A 19,594-nucleotide genomic window follows, 5' to 3' on the forward strand; every position below is an offset into this window, starting at 1 on the left:
CTTCGATTTGCATAACGACTCGCTGGTTATAATGTTTTGGCTCGTTGGTGATTATCAGGCTTAATGTCTAAGTTTGCAAAGTATACGAAGGTTGGTATGGTTGATAATGACAGTGAGGATGGTAGACACTGTAACAGGATATAGAAAAGTTGAGCAGATGAGCTGAGAGGGGGCAAATGAAATTTAACATTGACAAATGCAAAGTACTGCATATGGGTAGCAGTAACCACAGAGTAACTTACCAACTGTGTGGTACTACACTCAGGGTAGTGGAGAATGAAAAAGACCTGGGGTTAAGGTAGTTGTGCAGTTAGATATGAAGTTTTCTGAAAACTGCAGACAGGCTGCCAGAGCAGCTGATAGTGTCTTGTCAATGATATACAGAATTTTGCTGACAGGGATAAGGAGGTGATTACCCCTTTGTGTAAGTCAGTGGTCGGGCCTCACCTTGAGTACTGCATACAGGTTCGGAGGCCTCATTTTAGGAAGGATGAAGAGCTGCTGGAACAAGTACAGAGAAATGCAACTAGATTGATGAGGGGCACAAAGAGTTGCTTTTATCAAGAAAGGCTTAAGTTCTGCAAATTGCAGCATCTGGTGGCTAGGCACCTGTGAGGCGATCTGATTGAGGTGTATAAGTCCTTGAATGGTTTGAGCAGCTCAGTGCTGATGAGATTGTTCCTCTTGCTCAGATTATGCACCTGAGGGGGGCATAAATTCAAACTGAGGAAAGACAGTTGTAGAACAGATGTGTGGAAATTTGCCTTTAGTAGCCAGTGGGTGGTTAATTGCTGGAACAAACTTCCATCGGTCATTGTGGAAGTTGATAGATTAAATAAATTCAAAGAAGAACTAGTGCAACTTTTGTAGGAAATCGATGAGTGAAATGAAGAAGTTTTTTTTTTTTTTTTTTTGGCTGATGCTGTATAAGCTTGCTTTCTTGCATCATATCTCTGCTAATGCTAATATTATTATTATTATTCATTTTTTTTTTTTTTTTTTTTTTTGCAATTTCCATTTCTGCATTTGTCTAGCAGTGGCCATTCCAACCTGCCTTCTCTTACTAAGTGTTTTCTACCTATATCTGCCAAAGTGAAAACTAATTATAACCCTGCACTTCTCAGCTACGGATTGTTGACTTGCCACTTCGCACTGAGTGCTGGTATACTGTTTGTTGTATCCTTGAAAGTAATATATTATCAAAAATGATAATAGTGCATATTCCCTTATCTCTCTCTCTCTCCCCACATCCTCCTCTTGCATATCCCCTTCAATATTGGGTGCACATTTTCTTTATTTTTTTTTTATTTTACTATTTTTATTATTATTCGTGAAATACAGGAAAAATCACGTTTTTATTTTATTTTTTCGTGCATTTAATTAAACTAGGGAGAAATAAAAAAAATTATAATAAATTTACACATTAAATTGCAGAGAGATAGAAAAATACAATATAATGAGAAACTGAAGAACACAAGCAACAAAAAGTACTAATTTTTTATATAGATTCAGATTAAGAAACATCATTTTGTAAGGGTTTACAAAGGAGTAAACCCTGGGAATGAACCGTAGGGTTCATTTCTGGGATCATTGTTGCTTTCAGTATTTATTAATGATATTGATGAGGGTATATCAGGCTGAATGTCTACATTTGCAAATAACACAAAACTTGCAAGGTAATTAATGACAGTAATCTAGGTAAACTACTGCAACAATATCTATAAAAATTAGGCAGATGGACTGAGAAATGGCAATTGAAGTTTAACATTGAGAAATTCAAAGTACTGCACACAGGTATCAGAAATCCTAGATTAAAGTACCAACTTTGTGGTACTACAGTCATTAAATTGGGAAATGAAAAAGACTTGACATAATTGTGCAGTTAGATATGGAGGTCTCTGAGCAGTTCAGATAAAGTGCAATGGTAGCTCATGGGTTTTTTTTTCATCAATGATGTATAGGAATTTTGCTAGCAGAGATAAAGAGGTGATTATCCCTTTGTATAAGGCAATTGTTAGGCTATATCATGGGTCTGGAGGCTGCATTTTAGGAAGGATGTGAATCTGTTGGAACAGTTGCAGGGAAGAACAACAAGATTAATGAGGACAACAAAAGGGCACTTTTACCAGGAGCTTGAGTCCCGCAAATAACAGCATCTGTTGGCCAAGCACCCATGAGATCTGATTGAAGTGTTTAAGGCTTTTGATTGAGTAAGCCCAGTGCTGATACCACTCTTTCTCTTGCTCAGACTACACACATGAGGGGGCATAAATTCAAATGTGTAAGGATAGCCATGCGGAAATTTGCTTTCTGCCAGTGGGTAGTTTATTGTTTAACAAACTTCTGTCTGGTGCTGTGGAACTGGATAGTTTGAATAGTTTGAGGAAGAACTAGACAAAATATTGGAGGAGATTGATGGGTGATATGAGAAGGTTTATAAATATTTATTTTAAAAAATAAATATTTATTTATTTAAAATTCTTTTGCTGATGCTGTATAAAGCTTGCTTTCTTGCATCATTTTCTGCTATTAATACTAACATACATTTTTAAGTTATAATCATTTTGTTGTTATATGTACTGTTTTATATCTTATATTAAAATTTATTTGTTTAGGGGATGGTAATAGAGGCTAACCATACAGATGCTTGTAATCCTATATCTCCACCACCCATTTTGTCAAACTTCTCATTTAATTGGTTTGTTCTTATTGCAGGAGATACCTGTTCATTTGAAACAAAAGTAAGTATATAAGTTATCTTTTATGCTGTTAAATTTTTTTTAATACAAATGTTATCAGATATTTCTCATGAGGCATTGGATAAAGATACAATCTAAATCAAATGGCACAAATGAAAAAATATGTTTGTGTTGAAAGTTTATTTCTTGAAAATTAAATTGTTATTTAGTATATATATAAATATGATGGGGTATCAAAAAGTTCGTACTCTTACCGAGAAATAATAGTCCTAGAAAGGTGAATCTTCACAGGAACTTTAATCCTTTTCTATGTATTCTCCCATCTGTGGATCAGTTGTTTAATGCCTTGATCATAGAAGTCTGCACTTTTTTGCCTAAAACCACGATTCCACTTCATTGATGACTTCCTGGGATGAATCAAAGTGGCATCCACACAACGGTTTCTTCATTTCTTGAAACAAGAAATCCGACAGTGCTTGGTCAGGAGAATAGAGTAGGTGCTGCAGTAGTTAGAAGCCACACTGGGCAACCAAGTTGGTGGTGGCAATGGCTGTGTGAGCCAGTGCATTGCCTGACAGAAAACAGACACCTTTGGTTAACATTCCATGCCTTTTCACCTTCAAAGCATTGCATAACTTTTTCAAAATATTTCTGTAGTATTCTCCATTAAGTGTGGAACAACAAGGTAGGTAATCTGTCAGGATAAACCCCTTTTCTGTCCCAAAACACGGACAACATCACCTTCTTTGCAAATGGGGGGTCTTTACCTTTTTGGGAAGTGGGGGAGGAGGTGTGCTTCCATGATTTAGTCTCCGGATCATACTGGTACACCCAGCATTCGCCATTCAATAAAAAAAAGCTCTCAACATCTGCATTACACAAATCCAACAGTTGGCAAGAACATTGCATTCGACATTGCTTCTGCGAAGGCTTCAGCAATCTTGGAACCCATCATGCGGAGACATTAGACATGTGCAGATGGCCATGTAAAATACTGTGGGCAGACCCATAACTAATTCGCACTGCATTTGTGATGAAATTAATTGGCGCACTTTTATCATTCAGCGCCGGCTGCTCAACCTTTGCGACCATCTCGCTGTCTGTGGATGGCCTTCCTTCTCTTGGCTTGTCAATGGCACTTGTACGACCGCACCGGAACTCCCGTTTACACTTTTTTACAGTGTCATAGGATGGACAATTCTACCCAGACACAGCTTTCATTTCTTCGTCAATTTCGTGAGCTTTCTTGCCCTGCAAATGCAGGAACTTGATCACTGCTCGATACTCCACTTTGTCAACCATAGCATCCTTCCTTAGCTTCCGGGCTCCACCTCTGGTGTACGATCACCTACAGGAATGAAATTTCACATGTTAGTCATTGAATATGTAGACAACTTATATTAAAAATGACATCTTCCTACTGATGTTTTATCTAGGTCAGGGTACAAACTTTTTGATACACCCTCTTAGTTAGTATGACAAGCTCTAAAAAAACTGATGAACCTAAGCATCATTGGAATATAATGAGCCAATCCATTATAGACATTCAGTTGGGGGGGGGGGGGGAGAAAGAGGATTTAAAATTTTATGAATTGGAATTTCTCTCCTTTGAATTAGGAATGCTGAAAACTGGATGGAAATTGCATTGTGGAAGTTACATCACATTATCCAGAGGTTGTTTTTCTGAAGTGCAATTTCCAGAAAATTGGGCCAATGCATTAATGGTATCAGTATGAAAAAAGAAAATAAATCAAAATATGAAAATTACAGAGGGCATCTCTTCTCAGTTTACCAGGTAAAATCTGTACAGGTATTTGGTAGAAAAGGGGTTCAAAACATTATTGTATATAATGATGAGGAAGAACATTCAGGTTTTATGACAAACAGAGAATAGCCGATCAAAAATTCACATGAAGACAGATTATAGAAAAGTTGGACACATAACAAAAACTTGTATTTAGTATTTGTTGAGATTACTGAAAAAAATATAAGACAGAGTATGTACAAATCTGCTCTTTAAAATTTTAGAGAAATAATAACATCAAGAAGAATTTTTTTTTAAAGGGGAATTTTTAAAGAATTTTTAAAAATATAAGACAGAGTATGTACAAATCTGCTCTTTAAAATTTTAGAGAAATAATAACATCAAGAAGAATTTTAAAGGGGAATTTTTAAAGAATTTTTAAAAATATAAGACAGAGTATGTACAAATCTGCTCTTTAAAATTTTAGAGAAATAATAACATCAAGAAGAATTTTTAAAGGGGAAGGGAAAGTCTTTATCTGCAGTGAAAACTGAAGGAATCACCAGAAACTTGTCATTTTCTTCTTCTCCTACTTCTACTATTACTTTTCTCATTATGCATGCTGCTTGTTGGGTTAGAATAGATCATCTTTCCATCTTCTTCTTAGTCTTTCTCTACTTCATTTGTCACTGGGTCTCCAGTTCTTTACTATTTTTGTCTACTTGTCATTGTTCATCTTATTTATGTTTTTCGCATTTGTTATTTTTTAGGTTATATTTTACTTTGTTTTCTGATTTCCTCACTTTTAATTGTACAGCAGGCCCTTGTTATAACGCGGTTCGCTGTAACGCTGTTAGCATTAGCATTAGTAGAGGCATATGATGCAAGAAAGCAAGCTTATTCAGCATCAGCCAAAAAAAAAAAAAAAAAACATACCACTCCCATTTCACCCCTCCGTTTGTTTGAAATACCTGTCCAGTTGAGCCTTAAATTTGTTTAGGCTATCAACTTCAACAACAAGTGATGGAAGTCGGTTCCACCAACCAACCACCCGCTGGCCAAAGGCAAATTTCCGCACATCTATCCGACATCCGTCCTTCCTCAATTTGAATTTATGCCCTCTGAGGTGATTATTCTGAGCAAGAGGAAGAATCCCATTGGCATTGAGCATGCTCAAACCATTCAAAGCCTTATACACCTCTATCAGATCACCTCGCCGGTGCCTAGTCTCCAGACTCTGTAATTTGCAAAACTTAAGCCTTTCTTCGTAAGAGCAACCCTTTGTTCCATTCACTAATCTTGTTGCCCTTCTCTGTACCCGTTCCAGCAGCTCTACATCCTTCTTGAAATGAGGCCTCCAGACCTGTATACAGTACTCAAGATGTGGCCTAACCATTAACCAGGGATAAGGAGGGAATAATCACCTCCTTATCCCTGCTAGAAAAATTCCTGTATATCATTGACAAGACACCATGAGCTACTCTTGCAGCTCGTCTGCACTGCTCAGAGAACTTCATATCTGCCTGCACAATTACCCCCAGGTCCTTTTCATTCTCCACCACTGTCAGTGTAGTACCGCAGAGTTGATACATTGCTATGGGGTTACTGTTTCCCATATGTAGTACTTTACATTTGTCAATGTTAAACTTCATTTGCCACCTCTGAGCCCATCTGTTCAACCTTTCCAGATCCTGTTGCAGCAGCATGGCGTCAGTAGTGTCCTTAACAACCCTGTCAACCTTTGTGTCATCTGCAAACCTGGCCATTAAACTTGATATACCATCATCAATATCATTCATAAACACCGAAAACAACAACGGACCCAACACTGAACCCTGAGGAACTCCACTAATAACATTAGTCCACATTGAGCAGTGTCCATTGATTACCACTCTCTGTCTTCTGCCACTCAACCATCCCCTTATCCATAGCAGCAATTTGCCTCCAATGCCACACTGCTCCAATTTGTGCAGCAGTCTTCCATGTGCAACAGTATCAAAAGCCTTTCTAAGATCCAAATATATAATATCAAAGTTATTCCCTGCATCCAGTTCTTTTGTGACTACATCATAGTATCCAATCAATTTGGTCAGGTAAGACCTGCCCTTAACAAAACCATGCTGCGTCTGAGCTATAACTGAATTCTTGTCTAGATGATCCTGCAGTGCTTCTTTAATCAGTGCCTCCATTAATTTACCTGGAACAGAAGTTAAACTAACAGGTCTATAATTACTTGTGTCAGCTTTTGATCATCCTTTGTGAATTGGGGTTACATTTGCACATCTCCAGTCTATGGGTACCTCCCCTGAGTCCAAAGAAGCTCTCATAATTATGGCTAGGGGTTTGCTTACTTCCTTTGCTGCCTCCTTTAATATAACTGGATAGATCCCATCCACCCCAGGTGCCTTTTTTATGTTTATCCTCAACAATCTCTCCTCCACTTTCTAATGGGTTTGCATAACTCAGTATACTCAATTTTCTCCCTGTCAGTGTTTTTCTTGATTTTCATTTGTCATCTTCGGTTCATCATGACAAGTGTTTCTTGACTAATTTTTTCTTCTTTGGATTTCTTTTTCCCTATAGGTTTCTTGGGCTTTATCACTTTCAGAAAGTTGTAATATTCCTCGTCGATATCTTGGTCCTGAGCAGTCTGCAGAAGCTCAAACTTGTTCTTAAGTTCCAGTACATACTGCTTTTTCTCCTCTTCTGTTATCTCAAAGACATTTTTATTATTTACTCGAGTCAGTTTTTTCCTTTCCTACATCTATATCAAGTGTACATCTTACCATTCTGTGATCACTTCCAACATTTACCTTATTCAGGACGGTAACATCATTCACAATATATCTTCTGTTCGTGAGGATGAAGTCGATTTCATTAGTAGTTAATCCATTTGGACTCTTCCGTGTCCACTTTCTGTTCACCCTTTTCTTGAAAAAAGTGTTCATTACTGGCAGTCCTTGAGATTCTGCAAATTCCACAAGTCTTTCACCTCTTTCATTTCTTTCACCAATTCCAAAATTTCCTATAATTCCCCTTTCTGTGCTGTTTTGTCTTTTTCTAACCTTAGCATTGAAGTCCCCCATAATAATAGTGTAGTGGGTTTTCTGCTCATCTAGAAGACTCAATTTCGGTGTACATTCTTCAACCTCTTCATCATCGTGGCTCGATGTTGGTGCATAAATCATTATAATCTTTAGCTTGTACCTCTTAGAAATCTTGAATATTAGGCTCGACACCCTTGGTGATGTACTTTTGAATTCCGAAACGTTGTTTTTAAAATCTTTATGGACCAGAAACCCAACTCCACCTTCACTCCTTTCACTGTTTTCATTGGTGTATAGCAGATTTACACTTGATAAACTTATCAGTGATTCATTTCTTCTTCTTGTTTCAGCCAAACCGATGATATTCCAATTCACATTTTCTAATTCCTTTTCCAGCTCTAATAGCCTGTCTTCACCAATGAGTGATCGTACGTTATAACAGGCCAAGTTCAATTTCCGTGCATGGCAGCCTGGTCGTACCCAGAGATTCTTAGCACCCTCTGCTTCCACTCTGATCCTCTCGCTGCCGTAAGAGGGAGAGTGAAAGCTGCTGGGGACTGAGGGCCATTTGTATTGTTGTGCTCTCATTGCTGGATGGTTTGGTCTTTTCCTCTTCACGCTGACCAGGCGTCTTGAAGAGAACCACTCTACACGTTCGTTGCCACCTAAGTGACATAACAGGGCTTACCATCGAGAAGGTGTGCATGAGTGTATTTTAGGGAGGCAGGCCAACCGGACTTATAACCACTCTACACGTTCGTTGCCTCCTAAGTGACGTAACAGGGCTTACCATCGAGAAGGCGTGCATGAGTGGATTTTAGGGAGGCAGGCCAACCGGACTTCTCCTAAATCTTCTGTAATAGAGAGATATTGGATCCATTAGTGTTTTAGGCTGAGTGTCTGATAACACACAGGATACCTGTTCCTCTCTAAGCCCCGATCCACAGGGCTCAGCTGTAAAAAGAAGAAACAGCGACCCTAACCACGTCTAGAGCTCTTTTATATTCAGGACAGGATAAATCCTGCACAGGACGTATCCTGTCCCGAATATGAAAGAGCTCTAGATGTAGCAAGATCACTGATGCTTGATGGGCTGTCATCCTAACTCCATACAATCGACTGTTTTTCGTGATTCCATTTCCTATAGTGATATCTCGATTTTACAATTGAATGCTCAGAAATCTCAGTCAGTAACTGATAAGATAAGATCAGTTTTTTTCTGATAAGTCTTACAATATTGTGTGTTTATGGGAACCTTATTTTGTATAGAATCATGAGGGGCAGCATTCCAGAATTTTGGATTTTCTATGATATTACCTCTCTAGTCACCAGAGAGGTAATCTCCTCTCTGGTGACTCTCCAAAAACAGCAATCATCATTTTCAACCCAAATCTTGATATCACAGTTATAAACTCCTTCTGCTCGCAGAATGCTACTTATATTTGTCTTCTCTGTCAGTCATACTTTTTATGTCATTTCCTTGTATTGTCCCCCTTCTAGTGACATCCAGCTGGCTCTGGATTATCTGGATGTATCCCTCAACAAATTGTCCTCTGGTGACTAGAGATTACCTCTCTAGTCACCAGAGAGGTAATCTCCTCTCTGGTGACTCTCCAAAAACAGCAATCATCATTTTCAACCCAAATCTTGATATCACAGTTATAAACTCCTTCTGCTCGCAGAATGCTACTTATATTTGTCTTCTCTGTCAGTCATACTTTTTATGTCATTTCCTTGTATTGTCCCCCTTCTAGTGACATCCAGCTGGCTTTGGATTATTTGGATGTATCCCTCAACAAATTGTCCTCTACAGCAATTATCATAACAACTGCAATTATCAGCCAATGCCAGATCCCCTTTTTGGAACAGCAATACAATGAGTCCATGTGAATGGCTCTTGGGGGACTTTATCCTCTCTCACCGCCTATGTATCTTAAACAAGCCAAACCAACCCAGCACTTTCTTCTCTGTTTTGGGTGAATCAAACATCCATTTGTTTTTATCAGCATCAGGAATTTTTAAATACATGATTTGGACAGTCCATGAAGATCACACATGTAGCGACCACAGAGCAATCTCCTTTAACATTTCTAAAAACCAAAAGGTTGTTTATCCACTACCACAGGATCTTTGTAGATACTTTATCAGATTTGTAAAATGGCCACTCTTCTATCTTCTTTAAATTAGCCTTCAGGGTGGATAACCTTGTCTCTCTCTCTCTCTCTGAATCAGCTGAATTCAGATGAGTATGCTTTTTATGTACAAGCTGCCCTTCTGCCTTTCCTTCCAGAAGGAAGAAAATTTGAGCATTTTCTATACCCTAGTGGAACTCTAACCCTAACCCTCTGTACCCTAACCTATCTGACCTGAGAAAAGGAGTTCGTTGTGCCAGGAGCTGTTTCAACACCATCGTTCCTGGTCAGACACTATTATTACCAAACTAAAGAAAGATTATCGTGCACTGAAACAGGAATATAATAAAGAAATCAATAAACAAAAGATTCAAACATGTCCAAGCTTTTGTTAGTATAGCAAGAAATTCTGACACATGGGGTCTTCTGTATAAAATCTCTAGAAACAAATTGGCTACAAATGAGGTATATATTTTGATGGCTTGTTTCCTGTTGATGACTGTTCATCTGATCTCACTTTCAGTTATCTGTATGCAAAATTATCTCTAAAAATTCTACCAGCCTAGAAACAGATCTTTTTACATTATCTGAGTTGTGATCAGCACTGAAAAAACTTAGCTTAGCTAAATGCCCTGGATCAGATTTGATCGAGAATGTTGTAATAAATAAGTTTGGTGAACTGTTCCCTATTGCTCTGATAAATTTGTTTAACAAATGCTGCTAAACGGTGTCTTCCCACATTTGTGGAAAATGGCCCTGGTGAAGCTCGTTGAAAAGCTGAACAAGCCTCCTGCAAATCCAGAATCTTTCTGTCCTATTTCCCCTCATCCAAACTTCGGCAAACTATTGCAGGCATATGCTTTATCATAGGATTACATGATCAGGAATCATTCTCAGTGCACTAATTTGGATTTATAAAGAGAAAATCTTATGAAGGCCCTTTATTTTAGACTAAACAAATGTGTTAAAAACTTTGACTCAAATACCATTTAGCTATCTTCATTGATTTTGAGGGTGTGTCTGATTCCCTCTGGTAGGAAAGTGCATTCGAGGCTCTGTGTGCTGTTCAGTGTTCAATGCATCTTTATCAGGTCATCTGGAGTTACTTCAGAGACTGCTTTATCCAAGTATCATCCAAAAATCAGACAGTGCGTAGATCACTCTCACATGCATGCCACCCTCAAGGATTTGTCATGGCACCTCGGTTTTGGAACGTTGTTTTAAATAGGTGGCTTGTCAGACAATTTGAGTTTACCATCCCAATTGCCTACACAGATGAATTGGTTCTTATTGTTTATGGATGTTCGAGAGCACAGCTTGAAACCAGGGCATCTCCGGTGCTTCTGGACCTAACTGCTTGGACCAAACAAAACAAACTTACTATATCTCAGGCAAAAAACCAAGATGATGTCATTTGGACCCCCCCCCAGTATTAAGATTGCTGGCAAGCAGATACCCTATGTCCATAAATTAAAATATCTTGGTATTGTGCTAGATGACTGGCTAGACTTCACCCTACACATCAACCATCTTCTGGAGAAGATCAAGAAATTTATTATGGCTGTAATGAGAATCTCAAAATCCGACTGGGATCTTTGCAAGATGATGCTCATTCTCTACTACAAAGCTGTGTTTCTTCTAATTTCCGCTTATGGCTCTACTGTGTGGTTTGAGCGTGATATGACTGTAAAATTCCTTCTCAAACTGTACTCTCTTCAGCACTCAACGTTGCTTTGTATGCTACGTGCTTGCAGGATAGTTTCTATGGATGCCCTACAAGTGATAGCTGGGACTTTGCCATTAGATCTTCATCTTATATTTATATCATTCTGTTATCATCTCAAGCATGCTTTGCCAGAATTTTCTGGTATTGTTGCAAACTCTTTAAATGATATAAAGCAGAAAAAAAGTCGTATCTGGTCTGAACTGGCATTAGTATTAGTAGAGGCATATGATGCAAGAAAGCAAGCTCATACAGCATCAGCCAAAAAAAAAATTCCCATTTCACACAATCATTCGATCTAAAAGTTTGTCCAGTTCTTCCTTGAATATATTTACAGTATCAAATGGAAGTTTGTTCCAGCAATCAACCACCCGCTGGCTAAAAGGCAAATTTCCGAACATCTATTGTACGACTCTCCTTCCTCGATTTGAATTTATGCCCCCTCAGTTTGTAATCGGAGCAAGAGGAAGAATCCCATCAACCTCAAGCCTGCTCAACCCATTCAAGGCCTTAACACCTCAATCAGATCACCTCATAGGTGCCTAGTCTCCAGACGCTGCAATTTTCAAAATTTGAAATATCTTGGTATCATGCAAGATGACCAGCTAGACTTCACTCTGCACAATAAACAAAGATTGTTGGACCACTTCAGTCAAAGGTAGAATCACATACAAGTTTATCAATAATGTACAGTTTGCTTCTGATCAACGAATTTCATCTTGGTTCTCTCGTAATATCTACACATCCTTTCTGATCACTTCTGGAGCTGAGCACAACATCCATCAAAGCAAAACTTATTCAATTGGGTTTAGAAAATATTGACACCTGCCTTTGTCAACAACAAGAAGACTGAATGCACATTGTCTTTCATTGCCCTTATTATTGTGATATTAGAAATTCCCTACTGGAAAAAGTTCCACAGTTCACAACTAACACTGTAAAAGTTCAGATTGACGCTGTCTCCAATTTTAAACATTTTCAACAGAAGAATGTGAAGATGTCTTCAGTACTCAAGTTCTGACAACACATCATTATAAGTGAATGTTTTCTTCTTACATCCTTCTTTCCTTTCAGTCTATCTTGGAAGTACTAAAATCCACAAAGACTTCGTGATGACCTCAATGAATTGATATATTTGTTTACTTTTTTTATTATTATTATTATTTTTTTTTTTTTTCCCTCTAATTTGCTCTAGTTTGGGCATCTAGAGAAATCTGCTGGCACCAACTGATATAGCTGTGCCTTTGATGGGTGTGGGATCTGCCCCTTTTTGGGCAGTTAGGATACTAAAGGCCCACCTCCTTGTAGTGAGGATGAGCACACCTCTGCTGCTGCCCAGCTGATGATGGCATATACAAACCACAAGTGATATACAAACTACAGAAATCTGGCAATATTAAGGGGATTACCAGCGGAGTTCAACTATGTTCAAGGTCCTGCTACTACACAGAACACACATATATACACACATACCGTATTTCCCCATGTATAAGACGCACCTTCATTTTGGGGCCTGAAATTTGAAAAAAAATATATTGCATAAAGTTATTGAACTCAAGTTTTATTCATCATAAAATTCATACAACTCCTCATCACTGTCAAAACTTCCATCCATAAGCTTGTCCTCATCTGTGACTGATGACAAATCACTGTCTTCATATATATTGCCTCGTCCTTAGTTCCATCTATGGCACTTGAAATGCCACACTTCTTAAATGACTTGACAATGATCTCAATCTTGATATTATCCCAGGATCTTTTCACTCAGGTACAAACTTCTCCTATGGTTGGTTTCTTCACTCTTCCAGCTGGTGTCAAATTCTCCCCAGAAGACTTCATCCATTGGTTCCATTCATCGCTCATGGCAGCTTTGAAGGGTTTGTTAATGCTGACATCAAGTGGGTGGAGCTGGGATGCCAAGCCTCCAGGTATGATGGCAAGTTTTGTTTTTTGCCCTGCAGCAATCTTCTTTGTGTTTTTTGTTATGTGTGCCCTGAACTGATCAAGCACCAATAGGGCAGGTTTGCGTAAGAGCTCACCTAGTCTCCTGCTCCAAACTTTCTCAAACCAGATCTTCATCCCATCCTGATCCATCCAACCCTTGTCATGAACGTGAACAATCACTCCTCGAGGAATGTCTTCTTTTGGCATTGTTTTGCGTTTAAAAATCAGCGTAGGAGGCAGCTTGGTTCCTTTGGCACAACAAGCTAGAACAACTGTATAATGGCTCTTTCGTATCCACTTGTCTTCACAGTTACAATTTTCACCCCCTTCTTATCAACAGTTCTGTTACTTGGGACATTAAATTGAAGGGGGACTTTGTCCATATTTGCAATCTGTCCCAACTCAAACTGATGTCTTCCGACGTTGAATGACAAAACAATGAAATTCAAGGACCTTCTGCTGCTCGTAGCTTTCAGGCATCTTTTGGGTAAGTCTGGTGCGTGTACACATGCTTAGTTCATTCCGTTTCATGAACCTGAAGCACCAGTTATGTCCTCCTTTGAAATCAGTAACTTCTTTTTCATCAGCAATTCTTCTTGCCTCATGCTGAACTATCTTTGTGGGACACAGGAATTCCAATTGCCCTTTGCTCCCCAATCCGTATCTTCAATTCCCTCTCTAAATTAGGTCATTTTGCTGACTTGCCTCTAATGGCCTTCTTCTGCCGTGGTGTTTTCAGTAGGGTTTCTTCTTCCCATAGACAGTCTTGGATTGTTTTCTCAGTTGGAGGAGGACCAAACTTACATTCAGCAGCACGATTTCCATTCACTTTTGCAAACTGGATCACTTTTAACTTGAATTCAGCACTGTACGAAAATCTTTTCTGAGCCATTTCTGGGCAGAACGTGGCAAAACGTAACCTAATATACCAGTAAGAAGTGCGAAACAATGAGCGCAAAGACAACAAGCACAAAAAAGCGGGAAATGCAAGTAAAAAAATCTACAACCACTGTATAAGACACACCCAGTTTTTAGACCCCAAATTTTTCGAAAAAGGGTGCGTCTTATACATAGGGAAATACGGTACATACCTACGGGTTTTTTTTGTTTTTTTTTAATTGAGTTTTTGAGTGTTTTATTGCTTTTCATAATTTTATAAGAGATGCTGTATATAATCTGAAGGAGTTCCTAAAACAAAATCGAATGATTGTAAATGAAAGGTATTTGTGTATATATGTAAATAAAAAAAAAATGTAAATGTGCTCAATAGAAATTATGTTCTAATTCTTTTGAAAACCTATTGAGTAGCGATCAGCATAGAAAAAAACTTAGCTTAGCTAAATGTTCTAGATCAGATTTGATCGAGAATGTTGTAATAACTAAGTTTGATGAACCTTCCCTATTGTTCGGATAAATTTGTTTTTATAATTCTTCTATTAACTAATTTTCATAATCCATTTCTTTTAATTATAAATATTCTTTCAATCTATTTCTGTATACATTCCTAATACTTTTATCTTGTAATAATTCAATTTGAATTGTTTCTTATCTGTGTTTATTTTTTTGGATTTTTTCTTAAAATATTAAGCCAGAAAGTGGATTAAGTTTAAACTTTGTGAGGCAAGGCTGCAGTAGTGAAACTCTCATACTGCCAGATCTGCCCCTATGATAGGGGGGAGGGTTGAAGGGACAGAGGGCCTGCACAGTTGATTGGCATGGTTGTTAAACAAGATGGGGAGTTAATTTCGTAACTGTGGAGCTATAGTGACCATTTAATTTTAAAAAGTGCAAATTACTGGAGAACTCTTCTGTGAGAAACTGTTCATTATAATATGCATATATATTATGCTGTTAAATAGTAGCTTTTTTTTTTTTTTTTTTTTTTAATGAAAACCCCCAAACGAGAGGTATAAGGAACCTATAGTACAGTGGTCTCAAACTAGCGGCCTGTAGGCCGCATCCGGCCCCCGAAGCAATTTTACACGGCCCGCGAATACATTTCAGTTATGTAGTTGTTGTAAATACGGTGCTTATAATTTTAGTGACATAGAGATATGGACTGAGCTTATGTGCACAACTGCTATTGAAGGAAAAAGAGATAGAATGAATAGGTTGGGGCTTTGTCACTGTATGCTTGTATGCCAGGCCACGTGACTGGGGTAAGGTGGGAGAACTTCCCACGTCAGTACAATTAGTAAATTTAGTTCGCCAGCCGACAGTTGGTGGCGCTTCAGTATTGTGGTGTTTCCAATTTTTTCTATTGAGTTGGTACTTCTGATATATATTTTCCTTGAGTCAGTCACTAGTTGTTAGCTGGATGCACAGCTGCGCAGTTCATATTGCTATATAGATGGAGACAAACTAACGTACAGCCCGTCAGCCGCTTTCAGATCGTGCATTCAGCCTGCATGCAATTTGAGTTTGAGACCACTGCTATAGTACATAGTACCGTGCTTGGATTAGAGGTTGAGAAGACAAAAGAAGATATTTGTGACATTAGACTTGAACTTCTGTAGACTATAATTTTCAGGAAATATGTACGAAGGAAGGTTGTTCCAGAAAACGGCAATTAAATGAATAAACAAGGAAGATGAAAAGTTGGTTCTATGAGTTTGAAGTTGGATGATAAATGGATGTTGGCTGGTGGTGGCACATGTTCGGACTGTTTTGAAAGAGAGCGGGAATTATAGAAGCCAATTCAGAAGAACAGTGCCCATGGAAGTATCTATAGAAAAGGCATGCAGCAGAAATGATACATCTACAAGACAGTGAATGAGAAGACTGTTAGAGAGGAGTCATTAATTAACCTAATTGCCTTCTTCTGAATGGAATCTAGAAGCCTGAGAGAGGTTTTGGGGTCACCACACCAGATGTGGGAACAATATTCTATGGTAGGGTGGATTTGCAATTTGTACAGAGTGAATAGCTGATTGGAAGAAAAGTAACGCTGAGAGCGAAAGAGAAAACCAAGTTTTTTAGATGCAGAGGAAGCATTATTTGAAATGTGCTTGTGCCAAGAGAGATTAGAAGTCAGGGTAATCCCCAAAAGAGATATATAATTTTGCCGAGAAATCGGAGTGTCATGAAAGATAAGCATCGGAACAAAATAATCCTCTTTGGGAGATATAAGACAAGACTAAGTTTTAGAAGGATTGGATTGAAATCAACTAAGTTGTCTTTGCCCCACTGGAGAATTACCTGGAGATCGGCATTTAAGGAATTGGTAGCAGATATTTGAGAAGTTGAAGCTGATTGAGCAGAGCAAGGTTTCTCAAAATGGAAAGTGGAATGCAATGTGCTATCATCGGCAAAACTATGGAGTCTTCCATTGATTTCCAGTCAATGGAAGATGGTCATTAATATACAAAAGGAAAAGAGTGGGGGAAAGAACTGAACCATGGGGGACAGCAGCATTAGTGGAGAAGTTGGAAGACAGAGAGCCATCTACCATCACCCTCAGTGAGCAATCAGAGAGAAAACTGGATAACCAATTACAAAAAACAGTTGGCAAACCATAAGATGGAAGCTTGTTTAGAATATCTTTATGCCAAACATGATCGAAAGCCTTTGAGATGTCAAGAGCAACTGCTTGTGTTTCACCAAACTTTTCCATTGAATTTGTCCATAAATTGGAAACATAAGCTAGAATATCACCAGTGGATCAACCCTGCCGGAATCCATACTGGCGATCGTAGATCAGATGGAAGATTTCTAGGTAGTTTAAGAGTTGGCGGTTAATTGAGTTCTCCATTACGTTAGCATTAGCAAAGGCACATGATGCAAGAAAGCAAGCTTATATAGCATCATCCGAAAAAAAAAAAAAAGTTATTTCACCCATCCACTTGCTCCAAATGTTTTTCAAGTTCTGCCTTGAATCTATTTAAGCTATCAACTTCTACAACAACAGATGGAAGTTTGTTCCAGAAATCAACCACCTGCTGGCTAAAGGCAAACTTCCGCACATCTATCCTACAACCATCTTTCCTAAATTTGAATTTATGCCTTCTCACGTGATTATTCTGAGCAAGAGGAAGAATCCCATCAGCATTGAGCACGCTCAAACCATGCTCAATCAGATCACCTCACAGGTGCCTAGTCTCCAGACACTTAATCTGCAAAACTTAAGCTTTTCTTCATAAGAGAAACCCTTCGTTCCATTCACTAATCTTGTTGCCCTTATCTGTTCTTGTTCCAACAATCGTCAGGCCACACTACATACTTCTTAAAATGAAGCCTCCAGACCTGTATACAGTACTCAAGGTGTGGCCTGACGATTGCCTTATACAAGAGTATAATCACCTCTTTATCCCTGCTAGAAAAATTCCTGTATATCATTGACAAGACGCCATGAACTACTCTTGCAGACCGTCTGCACTGCTCAGAAAACTTCATATCTGCCTGTACAATTACCCCCAGGTCCTTTTCATTCTCTACCACCGTCAGTGTAGTACCACAGAGTTGATATGTTACTCTGGGGTTACTGCTTCCCATATGTAGTACTTTACATTTGTCAATGTTAAACTTCACTTGCCACCTCTCAGCCCATCTGCTCAACTTTTCTAGACCCTGTTGCAGCAGTGTACTGTCATTAGTGTCCTTAACAACCCTGCCAACCTTCGTATTGTCTGAAAACTCGGACATTAAACCTGATATACCATCATCAATATCATTTATAAATACAGAAAACAGCAATGGACCCAACACTGAACCTTAAGGGACTCCACTAATAACATTAGTCCACGAAGAGTGGTGTCCATCGATTACCACTCTGCCTTCTCCCACTCAACCATCCCTTTATCCATAGCAGCAATTTGCTTCCAATGCCACACTGCTCCAATTTGTGCAATCTTCTATGTACAACAGTATCAAAGGCCTTTCTAAGATCCAAATATATGATATCAAAGTTATTCTTTGCATCCAGTTCCTTTGTGACTACATCATAGTATCCAATCAAATTGGTCAGACAAGACTTCCCCTTAACAAACCCATGCTGTGTCCGAGCTATAACTGAAGTCTTGTCTAGATGATCCTGCAGTGCTGCTTGTCCATCAAAATATTGTCCATCTCTCCATTAAAAAAAGTATAATATATACAGACTCACAGAATACACTAGTAGCCTTACAAAACACCCCCTCACCAAACAATCCTTTAATAAAACCCATAAGAAGTAAGATGATTCTTATTCAGGAATGCCAGCAAGTAGTCATCTTCTGCTGGATTCCAGGCCACACTGGAATCCTAGGAAACGGATGTGCAGACTATGCCGCTAAATATCCATCTAACCCAGAATCTTCAAGTTTTTGTGTTCCATATGTTGATTACAGACTTATGATACGAAGGATATGTAAGGAACAATGGACACTTCTGTGGCAAGCTCAAATGGAAAATAAGTTATTGCAAATATAACCAGAACAACAGTTATGGACCTCTAGTTTCTGTATTAACAGAAAGGAAGAAGTAATCTTAGCCAGAGCACGAATCAGTCACAGCCAGTTTACTCACCTATTTCTCCTCACAGAAAATGATCCTCCACAGTGTTTTCAATGCAACTGTCAGCTCACAATGAAGCACATTCTTGTTGAATGCACTCTGTACAAACATGTTCGGCAATGCTCATTCAGCTTCCTTCCAAATCTAAAAGAACCTCTAATACTCTCTCATATCATAGGCAACGATGCCAATCCCTTAGAGTTATTCTGCATTCTTAAACAAATAAAATTATATGATCGTCTCTGACTGTTTCAACAACAGTCACCATTGATAACTTTCATATCACTGATAGGCACAATATGGTCTAAGCAGCCCTTGCGCCAAAAATAACAACAACAGCTCCAATCTGTACAGTAGTCTTCCATGTGCAACAGTATTAAAAGCTTTCCTGAAATCCAAGTATATGATAACAAAATTATTTTTTGCGTCCAGTTCTTTTGTGACCACGTCATAATATGCAATCAAATTTGTCAGACAAAACTTTCCCTTAACAAACCCATGCTATGTCTCAACTATAACTACAGTCTTGTCTAGATGATCCTGCATTGCTTCTTTAACCAGTGACTCCATTATTTTCCCCTAAACAAGTTAAACTAACAGGTCTGTAATTTGTGAATTGGGGACACATTTGTACATCTTCAGTCCCTCCCCCTGAGTTCAAGGAAGCTATCATAATTATGGCTAAGGGTTTGCTTACTTCCTTTGCTGCTTCCTTTTATATAACCGGATTTATCCCATCCACCCCAGGTTTAATTGTTGTTATGTTCAATTTCAACAATTTCTACAAGATAGATTTGCAGAAATTTGCTTTCAGC

At 38.5% G+C, this 19,594-nt stretch overlaps 1 protein-coding gene across 1 annotated transcript in view; it reads left to right on the forward strand.

Moving 5' to 3' along the window:
* LOC150080851 (uncharacterized) overlaps positions 1–19,594 on the forward strand; it is a 140,037-nt gene that overhangs the window by 60,828 nt on the left and 59,615 nt on the right. Inside the window, exon 6 of the mRNA XM_090380840.1 lies at positions 2,616–2,741. Coding sequence (XP_090236966.1) covers positions 2,616–2,741 — 126 coding nt within the window. The remainder of the gene's footprint in view (positions 1–2,615; positions 2,742–19,594) is intronic.

This window comes from Mastigoproctus giganteus, chromosome 9, assembly GCF_048544385.1.
Source record: "Mastigoproctus giganteus isolate SK-2022 chromosome 9, ASM4854438v1, whole genome shotgun sequence".
Classification (NCBI taxonomy): domain Eukaryota; kingdom Metazoa; phylum Arthropoda; class Arachnida; order Uropygi; family Thelyphonidae; genus Mastigoproctus; species Mastigoproctus giganteus.